The 25,974-nt window shown below is 32.9% G+C and overlaps 1 protein-coding gene and 1 pseudogene across 5 annotated transcripts; both read left to right on the top strand.

Moving 5' to 3' along the window:
* Positions 1-988: 988 nt before the first annotated feature.
* LOC117923539 (beta-amyrin synthase-like) lies at positions 989-25,742 on the top strand. 5 transcript variants are annotated; one of them, XM_034841879.1, is made up of 19 exons: positions 989-1,055; positions 1,421-1,619; positions 3,221-3,406; positions 3,512-3,601; positions 3,693-3,881; positions 3,969-4,053; positions 4,156-4,322; positions 4,500-4,688; positions 4,796-4,915; positions 5,006-5,125; positions 5,221-5,343; positions 5,429-5,527; positions 5,645-5,701; positions 5,822-5,868; positions 5,980-6,123; positions 6,225-6,402; positions 6,486-6,566; positions 25,256-25,339; positions 25,458-25,742. In XM_034841879.1, exons 2-19 carry the CDS (start codon positions 1,422-1,424, stop codon positions 25,578-25,580), a joined length of 2,280 nt encoding a protein of 759 aa, XP_034697770.1. In that variant the 5' UTR covers positions 989-1,055; position 1,421; the 3' UTR covers positions 25,581-25,742. The 5 variants fall into 5 exon arrangements, with proteins under 5 accessions (XP_034697770.1, XP_034697769.1, XP_034697768.1 ...); XM_034841878.1 differs by lacking the exon at positions 25,256-25,339 and adding an exon at positions 6,704-6,787; XM_034841877.1 differs by lacking the exons at positions 25,256-25,339; positions 25,458-25,742 and adding exons at positions 6,704-6,787; positions 6,906-7,211.
* The window catches only part of LOC117923541, a 43,888-nt pseudogene continuing 38,786 nt past the window's right edge, over positions 20,873-25,974 (top strand).

Raw genomic sequence — 25,974 nt, 5'->3', positions numbered from 1 at the left:
ATTATTGTTATTATTATAGTTGTTTATTTTTTGCATCCATTTCTATTTCCTGTTTTAAGTATTTGACTTTTTTTAAAAAAAAAAAAAAACTCAATTATTTTTGTCCCAAGTTAATATCTAAACCTATCCCTATGATCTTAAGATAAAAGAGTAGGTTTGGGTATCACAAGGAGAAAACTTACCTATTTATATTACTGTACAGTTAGCTGGATGCTTGATGAGTATCTCTAATGCTAAGTCGAGACTTTAAAGCCTGACAATGGCATAATTAATTTTTTAACTACTCCAAAAAAAAAAAAAAAATTATAATGAAAAAAAAAAAAATGTAATTGAATGGTCACCACAAAAATCAAATCTTCATCTGCCAACCAATTTGATAATTACTGACCTTCAGCTTTGCAAAATACAGAGTTGTACCGCAGACAATGGTCAGGATGAGTCAAGAATTGCCTCCTCCTTTTAACCCTAGGCTCACAACCCAAGACTTTGAGGCACGCCAAGACCGATCCTAGCTTACCTCTCCTCTCAATTCAATTTTTATTTTATTTTATTTTAGATTCTATTATAAATATTTTATAATTCTAACAAAATTTCTATTGGAACAAAAGTCTTGGTCGAAAATCACGTAAAAAATCATTCACATAAAGCTTGTCCTCTTTTTATTTATTCTATTTTATTTTTAATTTTACACAGATTTATGGACAAATTATGGGGCCTGAATTATCAAAGCCCAGACCTACATTTCTCCACGTAGGCTGAATAAATAAGTTGACGTGCCAACTACGGGATTCATTTATTAATTAATTGAAACATTAACGACGCAGTCAAAAATGGGCCCCTCCCTCGAGTACTTTCTGAGAAGTACTGCCACCATATAATATAGACTGTATGCTCACCAAAAACAATTAAACATTTTATAACTAAATTACTATATTCAGCCACGTCCTTCCCTTTGCTCATTGGGAGTCTATATACAGGAGTGAGCCACCTCTCTCGCTTCTCATCAGCTCCTCCTGAACCTCTCTTCGCATTCATCTTCCACCGACAAAGTTCAGGTTCATACTTTGTAAAGTTATCTCTTTTTCTATCAAAATGATTATGTATATATATCGCTTCTTTAGAATTCTATGCAAAAACTAACTTTCTGGGTAGGTTTGTTTTTGAATTATAACATGCAGGCTTCCTTCTTTTTTCTTTTTCTTTTTTTCTTTTAACCTGGAAAAGCCAGTTTTGTCCCTCCTCCTTCCATTTGCTCTTCTGCTTCTGCAATTTTCTTCATGTCTTCTCTGTGAAATTGGAGTTGGTCTTGTTTTAAATTATGGAAAACAATGATCTCGATATTTCTATGCTTGATGGTTAATAATGGTACTGCATGAACTGAAGTGATTTCGGATGTTTATATATATAAACAAATATGCAGTATGTGGAAGCTCAAAGTTGCAGAAGGGCATGGTCCATGGCTGTACAGCCTCAACAACTTTGTTGGCAGGCAGATCTGGGAGTTCGACCCTGAAGCTGGGACCCCAGAAGAGCGAGAAGAGGTCAGGAAAGTTCAGGAGAATTTCACAACGAATCGGTTTCGCTACAAACCTAATGGGGATCTCCTAATGAGGATGCAGGTATATGCTCTTTTATTCATGATGATACCTTTGGATTAAAAATTTTCCTCTACTCTCTTCCAGCATGGTATTTTGCTTCTGAGGTTGATGAAGTGATCACAATAAAATTTAATATTAATTAAAGGGCCTTCATGGAAATTTATACATACATATATATATATATATATATATGGGTTTTCAACTAAAATTTGTTCTGGGTCTTGGCCTAAAATCACTGAGTTTCCAGTTAGACGGGAAGATGCAGCTAGGGGTGGGCGTGAGAGGACCGTACTTGCCTTTGGGCACCAACTGGTAATTAATGGTCATACTTTGATATTCTTTGAAAACTACCCAAGGAAAAAGATACTTCAGGTTTAGGACAGTGATATGGCCAAACCACACTTCATGCAACTAACAACTAAGCTCCTCCTCATATTGGAAATTTGATGATCAGGACATATATTTAGTTGCCGAAAAGCAAATATCTATATTTCTTTAAAAAAGGCCAAAACCTTTGTCATCTTTGCCACCTTGTACAGTGAAATTTAGTAAATGTAAAATGCTATTATATACATATTTAATACAACTAATCACATTTTGGTAAATATAATTTTACTTGCCGGGAATGTATATAATAAAAAATGTGATAAAAGTGATAGCGTATGGAGTATCTTCCATTAGTTAATTTTCAAAAATGGTAAGACATTAGGCCTTATTTGGTAACTACTTTCGAAAATAGTTATAAGAGACAAATTTTTAAAAACCATTCTATAATGTTTTGTAGTACAAAAGTCTATTTGGTAACTTGAAATATTTTTAATCTATTTTTAATACTTTTAAATATGTTTAAAAATAATTTTATATTTAGTACTTTATTTTAATTATTCTACATGTTTATATAATTAATTTTTAAAATAACTTACAAAACAAGTGAAAACATTTGAAAAAAACTAAAAGATATTATCTTACAAGTTTTTTGTTCCTAAAAAAAAAAAAAAAGTTTTCTGTTTACCAAGCATTTTTCCTTTTTTTTCTCTAATTTTTGCTCCAATAAATAGAAAACTGTTAGTAAAAACAGTTCTGCAAAATAATTTTTGAAAATAGTTTTTTTAAAACTATTATTTAATGTTAGGTTTATTTAAAAATCTATAATATTTGTAACTTGTTTTTAATATTTTTTTTTAAATACGTTTTAAAAACAATTTTTATGTTTATTGTTTTATTTTTAATTATTTTACATGTTTGTATAATTATTTTTTAAAATAACCCTTAGATAATAAGTGAAAATAGTAGAAAACGAGTAAAATATGTTATTTGAAAGTATAAAATAGAAAATAGTTTTTGATTGATAGACGTATTTTCTTGATTTTTTGTTCTAAAAAATCGAAAACTGTTTTCTTGGGTGCCTGAAATCTTGTGTCGCATTTTTTTGTTTTTGTTTTTTTTTTTTTTTTAACTTGCTTGAATTGAAAATGATACAAAAAAAAAAAAAAAAAAAAAAAAAATTCGTTTGCATTTGTTACAAATAAATTACTTATGAAAAATCATTTTCAATTTCGCAAGGAAGTTTGAATTCTGACAACATAATCCCTCAATTCCGATGTCTAATTTAAAAATCACAGCTTATCAAGGAAAACAAAATAGATTTGAGCATACCACCAGTGAGGCTGGGAGAAAATGAAGAAGTAACATATGAAGCAGTGACAACTGCAGTAAGGAAATCTGTGAGGCTGAATAGAGCCATCCAGGCCAAGGATGGTCACTGGCCTGCTGAGAACGCTGGTCCTTTGTTTTTCACACCTCCTTTGGTATGTTTTCTAAGTACCCCTTTTTTGAAGAGAGAAAAAATGATTATTGAATTTAATTTCTGAATTAACTAACTCTTAAAAGTGTTATTTCAAATTGATGTGCAGATCATGGTGTTATACTTTACTGGAACCCTGAATATAGCCCTAACACCGGAACACAAAGTGGAGCTTCTTCGCTACATTACTAACCATCAAGTACTAATCAAACTCCTCTCATCATCTTTAATTGGCTCACAATATGTTCATCTCCTATTTGGAATAGTAATGGAATGTGTTGGATGATTAGAATGAAGATGGTGGGTGGGGATTCCATATTGAGGGGCATAGCACAATGCTTGGAACAACCCTCAACTACATCTCCATGCGTATACTAGGAGTAGGACTTGATGACAAGGCTGTGGCAACAGGAAGGAAATGGATTCTTGATCGCGGTGGTGCAACCTATTCACCATCTTGGGGGAAGTGTTATCTCTCGGTGAGTTCATAAGTTGGTGATCTTTTGTTGGTTTGGAAGAAAGCTTTTCCATTGCTATTGGCTTAATTGGTTTTTGTTTGTTTTAAGGTGTTTGGACTGTATGAGTGGTCTGGCTGCAACCCTTTGCCACCAGAGTTCTGGCTTGTCCCTTCATTTTTGCCCATGCATCCAGGTAAGCAATATGTAGTACTTGTATATTTAGTATTTTGATCTCAATTAAGCTTCATGGTTTTATTTTATGAACTTGTTTTCTATGGTAATGTTTGTGTTGCAGATAAAATGTGGTGCTACTGTCGAACAATTTACATGCCTATGTCGTATTTATACGGCACAAGATTTCAGGCACCCATTACTGATCTGGTTCTACAACTGAGGGAAGAAATGCACACTGAACCATACCATGAAATCAATTGGGCTAAAGCGCGGCTTTTATGCGCAAAGGTTGGTTGATTGTAGAGAAAGTGGTTTGGGATTTTGCAGTTGCTAGTTTTGGTTTTATAATAAGACTCTTTGTATATTTTTAGTGCAATTTTTTTTGTGAAAGGGGGCCTGTTAAATCCATCCCCACCCCACCCCCCACTCCCATTAACCTTGTACTAAAATATTGAACGGATGCAGGAGGATTACTACTACCCCCATTCCCTCATACAAGATGTGCTTTGGGGTGGGCTTTATCACTTTGGTGAGCCGATTCTGAAACATTGGCCCGTCTCCAAAATTAGAGAGAGGGCTGTAAAGAAAGCAATTGATATCATTCACTGGGAAGATGAGAACAGTAGATATATAACTCCTGGGTGTGTGGAGAAGGTAAGTGAGAGTGTGAGAGAAGAGGCGGAATATATTAGAAAGAATGTTGGAATGCATCCATAAGTTTAAACATTATTCTTATATGGGAGCAACATTAATTTCTACAGGCTTTCCACATGATGGCTGTTTGGGCAGAGAATCCAGACTCAAATTCAGATGCTTTCAAGCATCACCTTGCCCGAATTCCTGACTACTTATGGATGGCAGAGGATGGAATGAAAGTGCAGGTTTGTTACAACACCCAACCATTTTGGCTCTACTCGATTATCACCTCCAAATTCACCATCCATAATGCTGACTTGTTGCTATAATTGCAGAGTTTTGGGAGTCAGCTATGGGACACTTCTCTTTGCATTCAAGCCATCCTGGAAAGTGGTATGGTTGAAGAATACGGGACTACTCTCAAGAAAGGTCACGACTATGTTAAATTATCACAGGTTTCTTACCTATTCACTCCCAAAACCTCTACCACTACCATGCTCTGTATCTTCATTAAGCTTACAACCATTATGATACCAAATTTAAATTGCAGTGTCAAGAAAATCCATCAGGTGACTACCGGAGTAGGTATCGGCACTTTTCAAAAGGAGCCTGGACTTTCTCTGATCGCGATCATGGTTGGCAAGTCTCTGACTGCACATCCGAAGCGTTGAGGGTAGGATATATAGCTTTATTCCGATCATATACTGCAGTAATTAATATAGAAGTTCCTCATGCATATTCCATCTTTTTTCCCACAGGTCTTGTTGTTATTATCACAATTTCCAAAAGAGCTTGTCGGGGAAAAGGCCGAACCTCAATGCTTATTTGATGCCGTCAATTTCCTTTTCTCCTTGCAAGTACGTACACATATTTTGCTTCACTTGTGACACTCAAAATTGCTACCAGATTAATATTCATATTTTGTAAATTCACAAAGTCTCAAACCATGGCCCCTTTTTTGTAATTTTCCAAAGGGCAAAAGTGGTGGTCTGGCTGTTTGGGAGCCAGCAGGAGCCAAAGAATGGTTGGAGGTAATTTCTTTCAATCACAAATGGATGTAGTTGTTACCAAAGTTTTGAGGCCTCAGTGAATGCAGTTGAGTCTACGACTAACAGATTCTTGGTTTTGATTCACTTTCTTTTATTTCTCAGAAGTTGAATCCTTCAGAACTTTTCGCCAACATAGTCACCGAGCATGAGTAAGTTGTTATTCATCTAATTCATTTCCATTTCTATGTCCGTGTCCATGTCCATTTCCATGTCCACTCTCACATCATATACACATTAATGTTACCTATTTGGCGGTTTAGGTATGTGGAATGCACATCATCAGCTATCCAAACTCTCCTCTTGTTCAAGAAATTGTATCCTAATCATAGAAGGAAAGAAGTAGACAACTTCATAGAAAAAGCAACCCGTTATGTCGAGATTGTACAGAGGCCCAATGGATCTTGGTATGCATCTCTTTCAATTTTGGCTACTTAGTTGAGGAGATGGAAATGGATGATGGTTCTGAGTTTGAAGTAAAAATTCTTATGTGAAACAATATTGGCAGGTATGGTGGCTGGGGAGTTTGCTTCACCTATGCTGCATGGTTTGCATTATCAGGGTTAGCTGCTGTTGGGAAAACATACTCAAACAGCAAAACCGTTCGTAAAGGTGTTGACTTTTTGCTTTCAAAGCAGAAGGCAAATGGTGGTTGGGGAGAGAGCTATCTTTCGTGCCCAGATATGGTAATTCTAATTCTAACTCAATGTCATTGCTTGGAAAATATGAGTTGGAGTTTTTACTGTTTAGTTCAATCTTCATTATACAGGTGTATGTACACTTAGAGGGGGATCGCACAAATTTGGTACAAACCGCATGGTGTTTGATGGGTCTAATTGAAGCCGGACAGGTTACTCTCAAATTTGATTTGTTTAATGGTCGCTTCTAATAAATGCTAACGAAATTGAAATATAATTTGATAGAAATTCTAAATTTCCCTAAATAATTTGCAAGAACTAAAATTTTTCATTGTTTCTTCTAAACTAGGTCGAGAGAGATCCAACCCCTCTACACAAAGCAGCTAAGCTACTGATTAACTCACAGTTGGACAATGGGGATTTCCCTCAAGAGGTAATTCTCACTAAGATCTTGGTTGGTTATAAGTTATTAACCAATCAAAACTGTTTTCACCGGCATTATTTCCTTCTTTGTATTTGGATGCATCTTAACCTTGAAATAATGATCACAGGAAATCACTGGAGTATACATGAATAACTGTATGCTACACTATGCGAGCTATAGAAACATTTTCCCGACATGGGCTCTTGGAATGTACCATAGACGTGTTTTGAAGCCTCTCCAAAAGCTCTAAGCACTAAGCTCAAGTAGAAAGTTTTCCTCCATATGCTCTCTTCTTTTTCTTTCTTTAAACCAAAATAAGGTGTTTCGTCATATGTGAAACTACTCATCTTAAATGTATGAGTTAATACAAGCTCAATAGTAATATAAAAATGCAAGTCTTCAACATCTTCTGTCATTTGACAACTTTCATTCTCATGTATTGTCGAAGTTACCATGGAAGACACTTCTTTTGAGAACAAGATGCAAGCTACACTTCAAGTGTAACACCCTAAATTAATTTTTGGGGTAAAATTGTAATTTAGAATAAATAAAATGAAAGAATTAAATAAATTAATTTATCAAGGATAGAAAAGTTTTTTTGCTCTTAAAAGCCCCGAGTATAAATTAGATTTTTCTTATCTTCTCTATTAGAAAACCCTTTTACATGTAGATTTTTTAGAGCACAGTATTGAAAATTTATGAATATAGGTTGTCTTAATGATGGAATTCGGGAAATTTCGAATATTCATGGATCAAACATTTTCAATCATGCTTGCAAATAGGAGATATAATATATACTTATTTTCATAAAAAAACTTTTGAGTTTAAAATACTAATACATTCAAACTTTTCAATAAAACTTTCTCATATCTATTTCAAAACAATTTTTCATCAAAACCAAATCAAATGCATTTGAAATATCTTTACTCTAATTATCAAATAACAAATGGTGCCCAATTAGGTGGGACTTCACAATTGAGTAACTAGTTTCAAATTTGTTCCATTTAAGGTGAACAAAATCAAATGTCAACAATTATAACTCGTTGACTAGGGCCATAAGGTTAACAATTATAACTCGATGACTAGGGCCATAAGGTCAACAAGTATAACCCATTGACTAGGGCCATAGAAATGTCAACAATTATAACTCATTGACTAGGGCCATATTCAAACTTGCAAAACAAAATATCATATCTTCAAAATTATTCACTTTTCATAAACAAAGAAGATTCTCAAATATACTTTCCATACAAAACACATATTTGATCCATGCGAAAAGATAAAAATAATATTTTTACACATTTCAAAATACAATATAAAAAAAGAAATTATTTTCTTTTATAAAAATTTGCATTAATTTCTCTTACCTTGAAAAAAGCACTCAAAATCTTGAAGTATTTAACTCTGAAGAAATTCCTCATCACCTAACATAACATCATACACGATATTGATTATAGATTATTTATCTAAATATATAAATTTGACAATCTTAAAAAAAATATTGTATTTAGTATTAGGGATCCTAATTAATTTCTCATATTAATTTCATTACTATCCAATATTATTTTCAACTTCCTAAATAATAATTTATTTCTCTTTTCTAACTTATCTAAATTAAATCTTTTAAGAATATTTATTTGCATTAAACTATCATTAATATTATTTAAATCTCCTATTGAAACTTAACAAATACCCCATGCAATTCTTTTTTTTTTTTTTTTTTCCAACAACTCCATTCATTATTATTATTATTATTAATTTCAATACCCAACAACACCTTAACCTATTTCTCTTCCAAGCCATTAACGTCCTTTTCTTCCTCATTGTTTACCACAATACTATTTACTTCATTTTCTAGGTCAACGTGTAGGCCATCTTTTTTTTTTTTTTTTCAACATGCCAAATCCTTCCTACGCGTCTTTCATCATTTTTTTTTCCTAAAGTCAAAACTTTTAACCTCCATACTCACAAAGTTTATGTAATTTTCACATCCGAAACTATATAATTTTTTTTTTATCTAGATCTATTTATTTGAGTAATCAAAATTTATCAATCTATATTAATAAATCCAACCATGTTTATAAATTTTTAATATTTTTGACCTAGAAATTAATTAAACGAACTCTAATCAAGATTGAGATATTCCAAAAAACCTATCTAAAGTGTTCAAAACTAATTAATGAATATAAAATATTAATTTAAGGATTAAAAATCTTACCTGAAAATTTAATCTTCAAACCCTAAACCTCAAAATCTTCAGCCCTATTGTGGACCCCACATTTCGGCTCATGCGTTTCCCACTCGATGGCAAGCTCGATTTTTATTTGAAAAATGATTTTATTAATTAAGAAAAATTGACTTGGAGTCGCCACTTATTTTTGTTTTATTTTTAAAGGGTAACAAAATAAGAAAGAAAACCCTAAGTGCGACTCCTTATTTTGGAAAAGATGATCTACGAAAAACCGGATCGGGCTCGGGGGTCAGGTTACTTATCGGGAAGGTACGGTAAAGACCGTAGCACCCCTCTAAGTCCCTAAAGTTGGGTCTCTACTAATAAAATGAAGCTGACATGACAATCAATAGGAAAATCAATGGATACTCAAATCGATTAGGTGCATATGGGAATTGAAACATGCAATAGAGAATGAGCAGAATAGGAATGGATGCGTACTTGGGCCACGAACGAACAGTGCGCTATCATAGAAATGGAATCAGTGCACAATTAAGAAATAATCTCATGCATGTCAAAGAGCAGGATGTATGATAATCCAATCCAATCAATCAATCAATCAATCAATCATAAAGTCACCCATGTTGGGCCCCTACCAAAGCCCGTTTATTTAACATGACTTAATGTCACAGATTCCATTATTATGGAATTATGGAAAATTCGTTCACACTTACTAAAACCAGGAGGAGCAGAAGATTGTTTGAAAGCTAGAGCGGAATTAAAACTATTTGGGAGAAAATTAGATTTTTGAAATTTAATTGAAAAATTGGAATCTCGAAGATCACTAGAAAATTGGAGTTTTAGAGTTTATTTGGATATCAGACTTTTAGAGATTGAATGTAAGAATGAGAATTTTTAGAAATTGAATTTGAAAGAGGTTGGAATTTTGAAAACGATTTAAGGGTTTGGGATCTTAAAGAAAGATTAAGTTGCGAAAATTGGAACTTTGGGAGTTAAATTTTGAAAGAAATCAGAATCGTAAGTTATTTGAGAAGTAGAAATTATGAAAGTTGATTTATGAAAATTGGAAATCTCGAAAATCATTTGAATGCAGACTTTTTAGAAATGAACAAATAAAATGATAATAAAAATAATGATAATAACAAATGAGTAACTGGGTAAATACGATAATCAGAATATTAGGAACTGAAAATTAAGTTCGGAGATAGGACACTTGGAATATTAGATAGCTAAATTTAGAAATTGGAATTTTGAAGAATTGGACTTTAATGATTGAGATTTTTAAGAGAAATAAATAGGTAAATATGGAATAATGTTATTAATTAATCAAAACGATATTTGGATGGATGAAAAGTGAATAGTGAGATTTGTGAGATTAAAAATTACATTGGAAAATTGGATTATGACAAAAGTGATATTTGAACGGATGAAAGTGAATAGTGGGATTTTGAAAATTAAGTTTGAAAGTTGGATCTTTGAATAATTGAACTCTAATTATTGGAATTTTTAGAAGAAAGAAATAAGTAAACGTGGAATTTATAATAATGATGACAAAGATGATATTTAAATGAATAAAAGTGAATGGTGGAATTTTTGAGTCTAAAGGTTAAATTTGGAAATCCAGTTTTGAAGAATTGAATTTTAATTATTGAAATAAATAAATAAATAAATATGGAATAATGATACTAATTAACAAAAATAATGTTTAAACGAATAAAAAAATAATAGTGGAATTTTTCTAATTGAAAATTTGAATTAGGGCGTTGGATTTTTGAAGGATTAGACTTTGAATAAATAGGTAGGTATGAGATTATAATACTAATTAACGAGAATAATATTTAGGCGAATAAAGATGAATAGTAGAATTTTTGGGATTGAAATTTTAATTAAGACATGAGGTTTTCGAAAGATTGGACTTTGAATAGATATGGAATAATGATTCTAATTGATGAGGATAAAATTTAGACGAATTGTAGAATTTTTAGAATTGAAAAATTAAATTAAGACATGAGATTTTTGAAGAACTAGATTTTAAATAAATAGATGAATATGAGATAATAATCCTAGTTGATGAACATAAGATTTAAACGAGTATTTGAAGAATTAAATTAAGACATGTGATTTTTTTATGGATTAGACTTTGAATAACTAATAAATATGGGATAATGATTCGATTTATGAAAATAAGATTTAAACAAGTATTTGAAGAATTAAATTAAAACATGTGATTTTTGAAGGATTAGAGGTATAAAGATTTTATTTTGAATTGAGGCAACCAAATGGGCTAGCTCAACACGGACTTGGGCCATGAGGGTGGCTAGCTTGAGGAGCCATGAGGCCCCCCCTCATCAACAAGCTTGGGCTGGGCTCCAAACTCAAGCCCATATATGATACTATGGGCAAGCCCAATGGGCTAACTTGATCACAAACTTGGGCTTGGTGCTCCAACCCAAGCCCAAGGCACCTACCTTTTCAACACAGCCCATTCATTTAAGAGAATATTGCCCTCCATCAACATGCCTGGGCTGGGCTTCCTCTCAAGCCCAATGTCCATCATGGGCAAGCCCAAGCTCGTCACCAACACAAACTCCATCACAACCTAAGGCATCCCTCTCCATCTGGGCAGCTCCTTCAGGCGAGGCCTCCACCAACAGCGATGTAGAGGAGAGGGGAAGGGGTGGCGGCTTCGAGGGCGGCGTCGAGACGGTGGAGATATATGGCTTTCGAAGCCACTACACCAGCAGGTGGATGACGGGTTTGATGGATGCTCGGGAAGGATACGGGATGTCGTTGATGAATCAAACGATGAGAAGTGATGAGAGAAATGGCATGTGGAGGGGCGTGATAGCAGCCAGGGGTGCATGATCCTTGCATGCATGAAGAGTGATGAAAGGTGCATGGTGTTGGGCATGTTGGGATGGTAACGGTGGGTATTATTGATAGAAGATGGGTCTGATATTAGTATGAAGAGATGGTCAGTGGGTATGAAAAACGAGGAAGAGAGTGGATCAATTTGAGCAAGATGAGAGGTTAATGAACATAGAAAGATGGCCACAGGTATGGGTTTGGTGTGCATGATGCGAGGGATGGGTAGTGGTCATGAACGAAGATGGGTATATGATGTGGAATGGAGAGAGGAAAAGTGGTGAGGAGATGAGTATTATGAGAGGTGGGCATGGAGAAAAGAATGAGTATGAGGATGAGAGATGGACGGTTGAGGAATGGGTGGTGAGTGAAAATGTCTATGGGGAATGGCCATGCATGTGAGTGAGGTGCACAAGCATGGGAGGTTTGCGTGGGTATGAGGGCTAAGGTGGCCATGCATGGGGGAGAATATGTGCCGAGTGGTGAGAGAGAATGGCATGGTGAAATCACTGTTCCGGTGATGGCGAAGGCGTTTCACCGCCGGCGGCAAGTCGTTCGAGGACAGCTTTGCTTGCTTTATTTCTTTCTCAATTCCTCAGTCAACCCACTTTTTACCATGTGAAACCTGTTGCCTCCATAGTTCTGGCTTGTACTTCTTATGTTTGCAAAGAATGACAAGCTTCTTATGCCTAAGAGTACTGATGACAAGTAGCTTCATATACCCTTTCTTCTCAAACTTCAGGCAGCCCCAACAGGTGATTCACACATTTGAAGAGAAAAAGATGTATGGAAATAGAAATAGCAGAGGGTAAAACATGGTAAATCCCAAGAAACGAACAAGAAATACCAAATAGCAAATATATTGAGCCTCATTTCAAATGGGAATCCATGGGCTTCGAAGAGGGGAATGACAGAGAATGTAAATATGATTCAGATGCTTCTATATGCATAATATCCTCAAATGAAATCATAGAGAACAAAAACATGAGAGAGCAACAGAATCATCACATCTAAGTAGTGAATGAAAGATAAAGACAACCGGGAGAATGCATGAAGAATAATGTAAATAGAAAATAGGAATGGAAAAACCACAATGCTCTCACCTGGGTGAACTCCTTCTTAGTAAAAACAATTCAGAAAACCCATGAGTTCATCCTTTGTTCCTTTGCTCTTCGTTTTCTCTATAAAGACCCTATTTCCCTCAGTTCAAAACTCCCTCCTGTCTTCCTCAAAACCCCTGCCCTCCCTCTTCACCAGCAAAACCTCCCCAGATATCTAGCTCCTCCCCTGTTTCTATCTTTAGCAACAAACCATTACTAGCTCTACTATTCCTCTATCAGCAAGCATGGCGTTTCTGACCACTAGCATGGTCGTCCATGTCTCTTGCCACACGTCCAAGGTAGCCAGGTCTTGGCATAAGGAGGTCTCTCCCCTCCCTACTTCAAAAAATGAAAAATTCCCCCTCCCGGGTGATTCTGAAATGCCCATTTATTTCAACCTATAAAAATAAAATAAAATAAAGGTAAAAATAAAATTCATATCATTAAACCATACACTTGGTTTAAAACAAGGGGTCTACACCTATGCTCTCTGATTTTTTTGATCTCTGTGTAAAAGGGTTTTCTAAATGGAGAAGATAGGAAAAATCTAATTTATATCTAGGGGTTTTAAATACGAAAAAACCTTTTTATCATGATTAAATTACTTTAATTAATTAATAATTTCTAAATTACTATTTTACCCCTAAATTGGGTTTTGGGCATTACATCATCCCATTCTTAATAGAAGTTTAGTCCTCTAAACTTGACATACATGAGTCTTGAAATAAATGAAAATGTTTTTCTCTTATCTCTTCATCTACTTCCTAAGTGACTTCTCGAATACTAAGATTGTTTCACTAGACCTTTATCAACCAGACAATAATAGAACATAGTATCTTTTCCATCTCACACCACATAGGCATAAAACCCTTAACCTAAGCAAGGAACTAGCCTATAAAGCCAAGTTCATACACAGCGGTCTAACCACATGTTTTCCCTTAAAACTAAACTTATTATTGACCAGGAATATGGAAATCACCCTTTTACCAAAATAATTAATAAGGACATAGAAAGAAACTAACCAATCCATCTCCAAAATCACATCAAAATCCTAAAGATCAAGAAGTACTAAGTCAACTAACATCTCCATATAACTAGTCATCATAAGACAACCTCCAAACATTATATTGTCCGAATGTCCCATAGGAATAGCAACAATCAAATCAAAGTTTAGGCTACCAACAAGCATAACCAACAAACCAACAAAAGATATTGAAACAAAGAGTGTGTTGAGTTTAGGTCAATCAAGACTCTAGCAATAAAGTGTAAATTCAAATAGTACCTATCACCACATCAGAAGTGGCTTGAGCATCTTGATGAGTCATAGCAAACATTTGCCCTTGGAGTCTAGGTTTCTGTTTATCCTCCTTATTCTCCTCCTTAGGCTTCCCAATTATAAACTTCTTATTCTCTAGACAATCCCGAATCATATGTCCATGCTTCCCACAACCAAAGCAAGCTCCAGACTCTTTATAGCAAGGTTTATCCCAATGTTTCTTACCACAAATAGAACAAGTCACATCTAAATTTTGCATTACTTCCCGTTTAATCTGACTCTTAGTTGAAACAAACATTTTTGGTGCTTGGTTATCATGGGCACTATCACTCCTACTCCTCTTCCTTTGTTGCTTTTTGTACTGTTGAAGCTCCTTATTATCCTTTTCCACTATAAGCGCTCTATCTACAACCTCTGAATAGACACTAAGTTTCAAAATAGATATTTTGTTCTTTAGATATGGTTTCAATCCATCTTGAAACTTTAATGCCTTTTGCTCCTCTGTAGCAATCAATTGTGGAGCAAAACATGACTACTTTGTAAATTTAGCTTCATATTGGGCCACCGTCATATCCCCCTGTTCCAAACGAACAAACTCTCCTACTTTTTATCGTCCAACACTATCGGGAAAGTATTTTTTTTTTGTAAAATGCCTCCTTAAACTATCTCCAAACTATAGGTCTTTGATTCTTTGAAAGCCTTTTGGTCATCGCCACCAATGATCTACTTCTTTATCTAACATAAATGTTGTATAAGAGGTCTTTTGCTCCTCAGAGCAATCTATAACATCAGAGAATTTCTCTATCTTAAGAATCCAAGCTTCTGCTTCCGTTGGGTCTGAAGTACCAAAAAAATAAGAAGGACCTAACTTCTTAAAGTCATCAAATGAGCTACCCCTAGAAGATGAGGGTTCTCCAAGAGCTTGAGTCTCAATAGCTCTAGCCTAACGCTCAACCAAACTAGCTAAAGTCTCAAGATACCTATAAAGCCCTTTTGCATTCATGGAAGGCAAACCCTCAAGTGGATGAGGTGCATAATTATTAACCTAACTGTTTTGGGAAGATGTTGGTCTTCTTTGTGACATGTTGTCCTATAAAGCATTAGGTATAACTAAATTAGTCACTAGAAAACCAATTAGACATTAGATTCATAAAGAAGAATATGAATTTATATAAGACGAAACTGAAACTTAAACTAATGCATCACTCATCTATCCTCAAAGTAAACTAAAACATGTTCCCAATAAGATCATAACCTAGTGCTCTGATACCACTCTGTCATGCCCCAAAACCCACTTTAAGGGCATGACGGTCATTTCACACCTCAACCCTAAAGCCTCGAAGTAGAAACAACACAATATTCATCTTGTAACTGGAAATTTTCAATTATCAATTTCCTGTTCAGAGTAGTAAAATAAATAAATTCTATGATCCCCAATTCTCAACTTTAAAAACTAACACATCAATCAGAGTGTTATTGTCCAAATAACTCTAAATTCAAATAATTTAAATGAAAATTAAATTTTAACATCTAAACAATGTCAAAAATAAAGTTTGAACCAAAATCCTAATAATGGAAAATTCCCTAGCCTAGCCATCACTTCTCGCCCGAACTGAGAGTACCTAAAAAATTATCAACGAAGGGACATGAACTTAAAGCTCAATAAGGAACATCAATACAGTTTCACGGATCAAACATTTTCAATCATGTTTGCAAATAAGAGATATAACATATACTTATTTTCATAAAAAAAAATTGAGTTCAAAATACTAATGCATTCAAACTTTTCTCAAAACAATTTCTCATCAAAACCAAATCAAATGCATTCAAAATATCTTTACTCTAGTTATCAAATAACAAATAGTGCCCAATTAGGTGAGACTTCACAATTGAGTAACTAGTTTCAAATTTGTTCCATTTAAGGTGAACAAAACCAAATGTCAACAAGTATAACACGTTGACTAGGGCCATAAGGTCAACTATTATAACCCGTTGACTAAGGTAATATAATATCAACTATTACAACCCGTTGATTAGGGTCGAATATGTCAACAACTATAACCCATTAACTAGGGCCATAGAAATGTCAACAATTATAACCTGTTGACTAGGGCCATAGAAACTAGAGTCTAACACTTTATTTCATTAATTCAAACTTGTAAAACAAAATATCATATCTCCAAAATTATTCATTTTTCATAAACAAAGAAGATTCTCAAATATACTTTTTATACAAAACACATATTTGATCCATGCGAAAAGATAAAAATAATATTTTTACACATTTCAAAATACAATATAAAAAAGGAAATTATTTTCTTTTATAAAAATTTGCATTAATTTCTTTTACCTTGAAAAAATCACTCAAAATCTTGAAGTATTTAACTCTGAAGAAATTCCTCCTCACCTAACATAACATCATACATGATATTAATTATTGATTATTTATCTAAATATATAAATTTGACAATCTTAAAAAAATATTGTATTTAGTATTAGGGATCCTAATTAATTTCTCATATTAATATCATTACTATCCAATATTATTTTCAACTTCCTAAATAATAATTTATTTCTCTTTTCTAGCTTATCTATATCAAATCTTTTAAAAATATTTATTTGCATTAAACTATCATTAATATTATTTAAATCTCCTACTGAAACTTAACAATACCCCATACAATTTTTTTTTTCCAACAACTCCACCCCAACTCCATTCATTATTATTGTTTCTTTTATTATTATTATTATTATTATTATTATTATTATTATTAATTTCAATACCCAACAACACCTTAACCTATTTCTCTTCCAAGCCATCAACGTCCTTTTCTTCCTCATTGTTTTCCACAATACTATTTACTCCCTTTTCTAGGTCAACGTGTAGACCATTTTTTTTTTTCAACATGCCAAATCCTTCCTACGCATCTTTTATCATTTTTTTTCTAAAGTTAAAACTTTTAACCTTCATACTGACAAATTTTATGTAATTTTCACATCCGAAACTATATAATTTTATTTATCTAGATCTATTATTTTGAGTAATCAAAATTTATCGATTTATATTAATAAATCAAACTATATTCATAAATTTTTAATATTTTTTACCTAGAAATTAATTAAACAAACTCTAATCAAAATTGAGATATTCCAAGAATATCTAAAGTGTTCAAAACTAATTAATGAATATAAAATATTAATTAAAGGATTAAAAATCTTACCTGAAAAATTGATTTTCAAACCCTAAACCTCCAAATCTTCAGCTCTATGCTCTCTGATATTTTTAATCTCTATGTAAAAGGGTTTTCTGAATGGAAAAGATATGAAAAATCTAATTTATATCTAAGGTTTTAAACACGAAAAGACCTTTTTACCCTTATTAAATTACTTTAATTAATTAATAATTTCTAAATTATAATTTTACCCCTAAATTGGGTTTGAGGCATTACATAAATAGTACTTAATAATATTACACATCACATTGTTTGTTTTCTTAATTTTTTGTTTCTACTAAGTGTTAAGAATTAAAGAAAAACTAATTAATTACTTTTATCATTAAAAAAAATTAAATATTTTAATTTTTTTTCATTCAATACAAAATTTAAGAAACAAGTAATAAATTATAAAAGAAAAAACCTATTTAAAATTTGAAAGTAAGAGTGCATTTGATAGTGATTCTAGTAAGCGTTTATAATTGTTATAACATTTTAAAAAATTTATCTTTCAAGTATTAAAAAACCAAAAATACTTTCTAAAATTATTATCAACTACATTACGAAAACAACTTGAAAAAAAAAATCTATCGCATTTAAATTGAGTGGTGTATATCCTTCCAAATTAATCCCCTACACCAACAGCATTAATTGCAACCCACCACTGAAATTGACCCAAAAATAAAGTCATACAACCACTTTCACTTTCACATATTATAAAAAAACCCAAAAAATATGTATTTGATTAATAAAGGCACTAAATACAAAGAGGCAATCAATAAAGGTATGGGAATTTTGTTGATGTTGCATTATTCTCATTAGAAATTACAGTTGACTTGAACAAAATCCACCAACTTTGCACGTATAGACACTTCACATAAGGGGAACATCTATAAGAGCAACATCTTTCCATTCCATCACCTCTAATCTCATCTTGAGCAGACTTTCTAATGGTGAAAGAGACACTAACAAGATAAGTTGTCATTATTTGGGTGATAGCCCTGGAAAAATGTTTCTTGACAAAGAAACTCAAATCCCAACAAAAATATGGTTATAACCGGTTTTTTTTAAAAAAAATAAAAACAATTTAGAGTGATTTTTCAATATTATTTGCTTTGAATTTGTTTAAGGAAAGTATCTTGACTTCTAGGGATGGCCTCATTGTGAAAAATTAAGTTATAGAGTATTCATCATATAAAAAATGAAATTGAAAAAGCCCTAGTTGAATTTCTTGAAGTAGTAATTAAGTTCACTTAAGGATTAATGAACTATAACTATTTTTGGCTGTTAAAAGTTAAAAAAACAATAAAATAAAATAAAAAGAGAGGAAAGGGAAAAGAAAGAAAAAAATTATAATTGTTTTTTCTTTGATTGTCGATTAAGAATTGATGAGAAAATAATCTAAGAGAGTGTTGATTTTTTTAAACTTATTAGTAAGAGGGTATTTGTTTTAAATTTTTTATTTAACTTATTACTTATTTTTAAATATTTTTAATTGAATCACAAAAAACAAAACACTAAACTTTTTCAATATAGAAAAAGTAACATTTTTAAACCCATTAAAAAATCTCAACCCTCAATTCTTGTTATCATGATAAATCTTCTTATCTTTATCTTTTTACTCTTCTATCAACCTCGTTATAGACCACCACCTTTTTCTCTTTTTCACCACTTAACTTCAACAAATTTTAAAATAATTTTTATTATCTTAAAATTTTGAAAAATATGTTAAATTATTTTTTTGTGAGATAAGAATTAATTTAAAATTATTTTTCTTAAGATGTTGATTTCTAACATGTAAAAAACAAACAACTTAACACTTAATAAAAATAAAATATTAAAAAAACAAACAACTTAATTAAGAACTATTTAATATTAAATTAAATTAAGTTCTATTAAATATTAAGTTAAAAAAAATAAATACCGTCTAATTATCATTTTTAATATACTTTAAATTTTTTATTTTTAAAATTAAAAAATAATAATAAATTTTATATAAAATATAAGAACTCTTTAATCATTTTAAAAACTGTTGAAAAAAAATAAAATATTAAAAAAAAATTTAGAGTTAGAATATTCAAGGAAGGATCCTCAATTTTGTTTCACTACTGCAAGTAAAAAATCACTTAACCCGTTTTACAAAGGTAAAACTCCAACAACCTTGTTTTTTTTTTAGGAACGTTTTTAATATTGAAAACATTCTCACATGCCCTCCAAGGTGCATTGAACTAAAGCCTGTCAATGACATAATTAATTTCTCAACTACTCCGAAAACAAAATTATAATGAAAAATTAAAAATGTAATTGAATGGTCACCACAAAATCAAATCTTCATCTGCCACCAACCAATTTGATAATAACTGACCTTCAGCTTTGAAAAATACAGAGTTGTACGTACCGCAGACAATGGCCAGGATGGGTCAACAATTGCCTCCTGCTTTTAACCCTAGGCTCACAACCCAAGACTTTGATGCACGCCAAGACTGACCCTAGCTTACCTCTCCTCTCAATTCAATTTTTTTTTTTTTTTTTTAGATTCTATTATAAATATTTTATAATTCTAATAAAATTTCTATTGGAACAAAAATTTTGGTCGAAAATCACGTGAAAAATCATTCACATAAAGCTTGTCCTCTTTTTCTTTATTCTATTTTATTTTTAATTTTACATAGATTTATGGACAAATTAATTTTGTGAGTCAGAAATTGGCCCCTCCCCCGAGCATTTCCTGAAGTACTGCTACTATGCTCTCCAAAAACAATTAAACATTTTATAATTATTTTTATTATCAATTACTATCTTCAGCCTCGTCCTTCCCTTTGCACATTGGGAGTCTATATAAAGGAGTGACCACCTCTCTCGCTTCTCATCAACTCCTCAACCTCTCTTCGCCTACATCTTCCACAGACAAAGTTCAGGTTCGTACTTTGTAAAATTTTCTTCTTTTTTTTTTTTTTTCTATCAATGAGGAGTTGATGAGAAGCGAGAGAGGTGGTATATATATATCGCTTCTTTAGAATTCTATGCAAAAACTAACTTTTTGGGTAGGTTTGTTTTTGAATTATAACATGCAGGCTTCCTTCTTCTTCTTTTTTTTTTAACCTGGAAAAATCAGTTTTTAAATCATCTCCTTCCGTTTCTTCTTCTGCTTCTGCAATTGTCTGCATGTCTTCTCTGTAAAATTGGAGTTAAACTATGGGAAACAATGATCTCGATATTTCTATACTTGATAGTATAAGGTTAATGGATAATAATGTTATGTATGAGCTGAAGTGATGAGGATGTTTATATATATAAACAAATATGCAGTATGTGGAAGCTCAAAATTGCAGAAGGGCATGGTCCATGGCTGTACAGCCTCAACAACTTTGTTGGCAGGCAGATCTGGAAGTTCGACCCTGAAGCTGGGACCCCAGAAGAGCGAGAAGAGGTCAGGAAAGTCCAGGAAATTTTCACAAAGAATCGGTTTTGCTACAAACCTAATGGGGATCTCCTAATGAGGATGCAGGTATACGCTCTTTTATTCATGATGATATCTTTGGATTAAAAAATTTCCTCTACTATCTTCCAGCATGGTATTTTGCTTCTGAGGTTGATGAAGTGATCACAATAAAATTTAATATTAATTAAAGGGCCTTCATAGAAATTTATACATACATATATTTATACATACATACATATATATATATATATATATATATATATATATATATATATATGGGTTTTCAACTAAAATTTGTTATGGGTCTTGGCCTAAATTCACTTAGTTTCCAGTTGGATGGGAAGATGCAGCTAGGGGTGGGCGTGAGAGGACCGTACTTGCAACTAATAACTAAGTCATCTTACCCACACTTTTTGCAACTTACATCTAAGCTCCTCCTCATATTGGAAATTTGATGATCAGGATATATAATTTAGTTATCCACAACACAACGTTTTTTTTTTGTTCTTAAGAACAAAAAAATTGAAAACAGTTTTCTGTTTACCAAACATTTTTTCTTTTTTTTTTTCAATTTGTTGTTATGGTTAACAGAAAACTGTTATTAAAAACAGTTCTACAAAACAATTTTTGAAAATAGTGTTTTTAAAATTATATTTTAATGTTTTATTGAACAAAAGTTTATTTGAAAACCTAAAATATTTGTAACTTGTTTTTAATATTTTTTAAATATGTTTTAAAAACAATTTTTATGTTTATTGTTTTATTTTAAATTATTCTACATGTTTGTATAATTATTTTTTAAAATAGCCCTTAGATAATAAGTGAAAATAGTAGAAAACAAGTAAAAGATGTTATCTGAAATTAGAAAATAAAAAATAGTTTTTGATTGACAAACGTATTTTATTGATTTTTTGTTCTAAAAAATTGAAAACGGTTTTCTTGGGTGCCTAAAATCTTGTGTCGTATTTTCTTGGTTTTATTTTTTTATTTTTTTGTTTTTGTATTTTTTTAAAGGAAATTAACTTGCTTGAATTGAAAATGATACAAGAAAAAAATGTTTGCATTTGTTAAAAATAAATTACTTTTGAAAAATCATTGCAAGGAAGTTTGAATTGTGACTACATAATCCCTCCATTCTAATGTCCAATTTAAAAATCACAGCTTATCAAGGAAAACCAAATAGATTTGAGCATACCACTAGTGAGGCTGGGAGAAAAGGAAGAAGTAACATATGAAGCAGTGACAACTGCAGGAGAAAAGGATGGTCACTGGCCTGCTGAGAACGCTGGTCCTTTGTTTTTCACACCTCCTTTGGTATGTTTTCTAAGTACCCCTTTTTTGAAGAAAAAAATAATTATTTAATTTAATTTCTGAATAAACTAACTCTAAAAGTGTTATTCCAAATTGATATGCAGATCATGGTGCTATACTTTACTAGAATCCTAAATTTTGCCCTAACACCGGAACACATAGTACTGGAGCTTCTTCGCTACATTACTAACCATCAAGTACTAATAAAACTCAACTCATCATCTTTAATTGGCTCACAATATGTTCATCTCCTATTTGGAATAGTAATGGAATGTGTTAGATGATTAGAATGAAGATGGTGGGTGGGGATTCCATATCGAGGGGTACAGCACAATGCTTGGAACAACCGTCAACTACATCTCCATGCATATACTAGGAGTAGGACCGGATGACAAGGCTCTAGCAGCAGGCAGGAAATGGATTCTCGATCGCGGAGGTGCAACCTATTCACCATCTTGGGGAAAGTGTTATATCTCGGTGAGTTCATAAGTTGGTGATCTTCTGTTGGCTTGGAAGAAAGATTTTCCATTGCTATTGGCTTAATTGACTTTTGTGTGTTTTAAGGTGTTTGGGTTGTATGAGTGGTCTGGCTGCAACCCTTTGCCACCAGAGTTCTGGCTTTTCCCTTCATTTTTTCCCATGCATCCAGGTAAGCAATATACAGTACCTGTATATTTAGTATTTTGATCTCAATTAGGCTGCATTGTTTTATTTTATGAACTTGTTTTCAATGGAAATGTTTGTGTTGCAGATAAAATTTGACGCTACTGTCGAACAATTTACATGCCTATGTCATATTTACACAGCACAAGATTTCAATCACCCATTACTGATCTGGTTCTACAATTGAGGGAAGAAATGCACACTGAACCATACCATGAAATTGATTGGGCAAAACTACAGCTTTTATGCGCAAAGGTTGGTAGTTTGGTTGATTGTAGATAAAGTGGTTTGGGATTTTGCAATTGCTAGTTTTGGATTTATAATGAGACATTTTTGCTATATTTAGAGTGCAGTTTTTTTGTGAGAAGGGGCATGCTAAATCCACCCCCATTAACCTTGTGCTAAAATATTGAAGGGATGCAAGAGGATTACTTCTACTCCCATTCCCTCATACAAGATGTGCTTTGGGGTGGGCTTTATCACTTTGGTGAGTCAATTCTCAAACATTGGCCCGTCTCCAAAATTAGAAGAGGGCTGTAAAGAAAGCAATTAAAATCATTCACTAGGAAGATGAAATGATGGAATGCATTGGGGTTAAGTAATTAAAGGTTTAGACATTGTTCTTCTATTGGGGCAACATCAATTTCTGTAGGCTTTCCACATGATGGTTGTTTGGGCAGAGAATCCAGACTCAAATTCAGATGCTTTCAAGCATCACCTTGCCCAAATTCCCGACTACTTATGTTGGCAGAGGATGGAATGAAAGTGCAGGTTTGTTACAACACCCAACGATTTTGGTTCTACTCAATTATCACCTCCAAATTCACCATCCATAATGTTCACTTGTTGTTGTAACTGCAGGGTTTTGGGAGTCAACTATGGGACACTTCTCTTTGCATTCAAGCCATCCTGGAAAGTGGTATGATTGAAGAATACGGGACTACTCTCAAGAAAGGTCACGACTACGTCAAATTATCACAAGTTTCTTACCTATACACTCCCAAAACCTCTACCACTACCATGCTCCATATCTTCATTAAGCTTACAACCATTATCATACCAAATTTAAATTTCAGTGTCAAGAAAATCCATCAGGTGACAACCGGAGTAGGTATCGTCACTTTTCAAAAGGAGCCTGGACTTTCTCTAATCGCGATCATGGTTGGCAAGTCTCTGACTGCACATCAGAAGCATTGAGGGTAGGATATAGCTTTATTCTGATCATATACTGTAGTAATTAATACAGAAGTTCCTCATGCATATCCTCTTTTTTTTTCCCACGGGTCTTCTTGTTACTATCACAATTTCCAGAAGAACTTGTTGGTTAAAATGCTGAACCTCAACGCTTATTTGATGCTGTCAATTTCCTCTTCTCCTTGCAAGTACGTACACATATTTTGCTTCACTTGTGACACTCAAAATTGTTGCCAGATTAATATTCCAATTTTGTAAATTCACAAAGTCTAACCATGGTCCCTTTTTTGTAATTTCCAAATGACAAAAGTGGTGGTGTGGCTGTTTGGGAGCCAGCAGGAGCTGAAGAATGGTTGGAGGTAATTTCTTTCATTCACAAATAGATGTAGTTGTTACCAAATTTTTGAGGCCTCAGTGAATGCAGTTGAGTCTAGGACTAACAGATTCTTGGTTTTGATTCACTTTCTTTTATTTCTCAGAAGTTGAATCCTTCAGAACTTTTCACCAACATAGTCATCGAGCATGAGTAGGTTATTATATATCTAATTCATTTACATTTCTATGTCCATGTCCATTTCCATTTACATTTCCATGTCCACTTTCACATCATATACACTCATTAATGTTACCTATTTGGCGGTTTAGGTATGTGGAATGCACATCATCAGCTATCCAGACTCTCTTGTTGTTCAAGAAATTGTATCCTAATCATAGAAGGAAAGAAGTAGACAACTTCATTGAAAAGGCAACCGGTTATGTTGAGGATGTACAAAGGCCGGATGGATCTTGGTATGCATCTCTTTCGTTTTTGGCTACTTAGTTGAGGAGATGGAAATGGATGATGGTTTTGAGTTTGAAGTAAAAATTCTCATGTAAAACAATATGGTTATTGGGGAGAGAGCTATCTTTCATGCCCAGACATGGTAATTCTCATTCTAATTCAGTGCCATCGCTTGGAAAATATGAGCTGGATATTTTACTCATCAGTTTAATCATCATTGTACAGGTGTATGTACACCTAGAGGGGGATCACATAAATTTGGTACAAACCGCATGGTGTTTGATGGGTCTAATTGACGCCGGATAGGTTACTCTCGAATTTGATTCATTTAATGGTTACTTCTCATAGGTGCTGATGAAAGTGAAAATATTTTGACAGAAACTCCAAATTTCCCTAAATAATTTACAGGAAGTACAATTTTTCATTCTTTCTTCTAAACTAGGTTGAGAGAGATCCAACCCCTCTACACAATGTAGCTAAGCTACTGATTAATTCACAGTTGAACAATGGGGATTTCCCTCAAGAGGTAATTCTGATTATGATCTTGGTTGGTTATAAATTATTAACCGATCAAAATTGTTTTCGCAGGCATTATTTCCTTCTTTGTTTTTGGATGCATCTTAACCTTAAAATAATGATCATAGGAAATCATTGGAGTCTTCATGAATAACTGTATGCTACACTATGCGAGCTATAGAAACATCTTCCTGACATGGGCTCTTGGAATGCACCGTAAACATGTTCTGAAGCCTTCCCAGAAGCTCTAAGCACTAAGCTCAAGTAGAAAGGTTTCCTCTATATGCTTTATTCTTCTTTGTTTAAACCAAAATAAGGTGTTTCGTCATATGTGAATGTACTCATCTTAAATGTATAAGTCAATACAAGCTCAATAGTAATATAAAAATGCAAGTCTTCAACATCTTCTGTCATTTGACAACTTTCATCCTCATGTATAGTCGAAGTTATTATTGAAGACACTTCTTTTGAGAACAAGATGCAAGCTACACTTCAACTGTAGCACCCAAGTTAATTTCTTGGGGTAAAGTAGTAAATTTGAAAGAAATAAAATAAAATAAAAGAGTTAAATAAATTAATTTATCAAGGGTAGAAAAGTTTTTTTGCTCTTAAAAGCTAGCCCTGAATATAAATTAAAATTTTCTT

This window comes from Vitis riparia, chromosome 10 (assembly GCF_004353265.1).
Source record: "Vitis riparia cultivar Riparia Gloire de Montpellier isolate 1030 chromosome 10, EGFV_Vit.rip_1.0, whole genome shotgun sequence".
Classification (NCBI taxonomy): Eukaryota; Viridiplantae; Streptophyta; class Magnoliopsida; order Vitales; family Vitaceae; genus Vitis; species Vitis riparia.
Note: the sequence above shows the minus strand (reverse complement) of the source record. Positions and strands in the feature narration are given on the sequence as shown.

Bases quoted from the DNA above. Each gene is read 5' to 3' on its own strand.
- LOC117923539 (XM_034841876.1), top strand. From the start codon at position 1,422: ATGTGGAAGCTCAAAGTTGCAGAAGGGCATGGTCCATGGCTGTACAGC. The intron at 1,620-3,220 runs GTATATGCTCTT...TAAAAATCACAG, and splicing joins ATCTCCTAATGAGGATGCAG to CTTATCAAGGAAAACAAAAT. The intron at 5,869-5,979 runs GTAAGTTGTTAT...TTGGCGGTTTAG, and splicing joins AACATAGTCACCGAGCATGA to GTATGTGGAATGCACATCAT.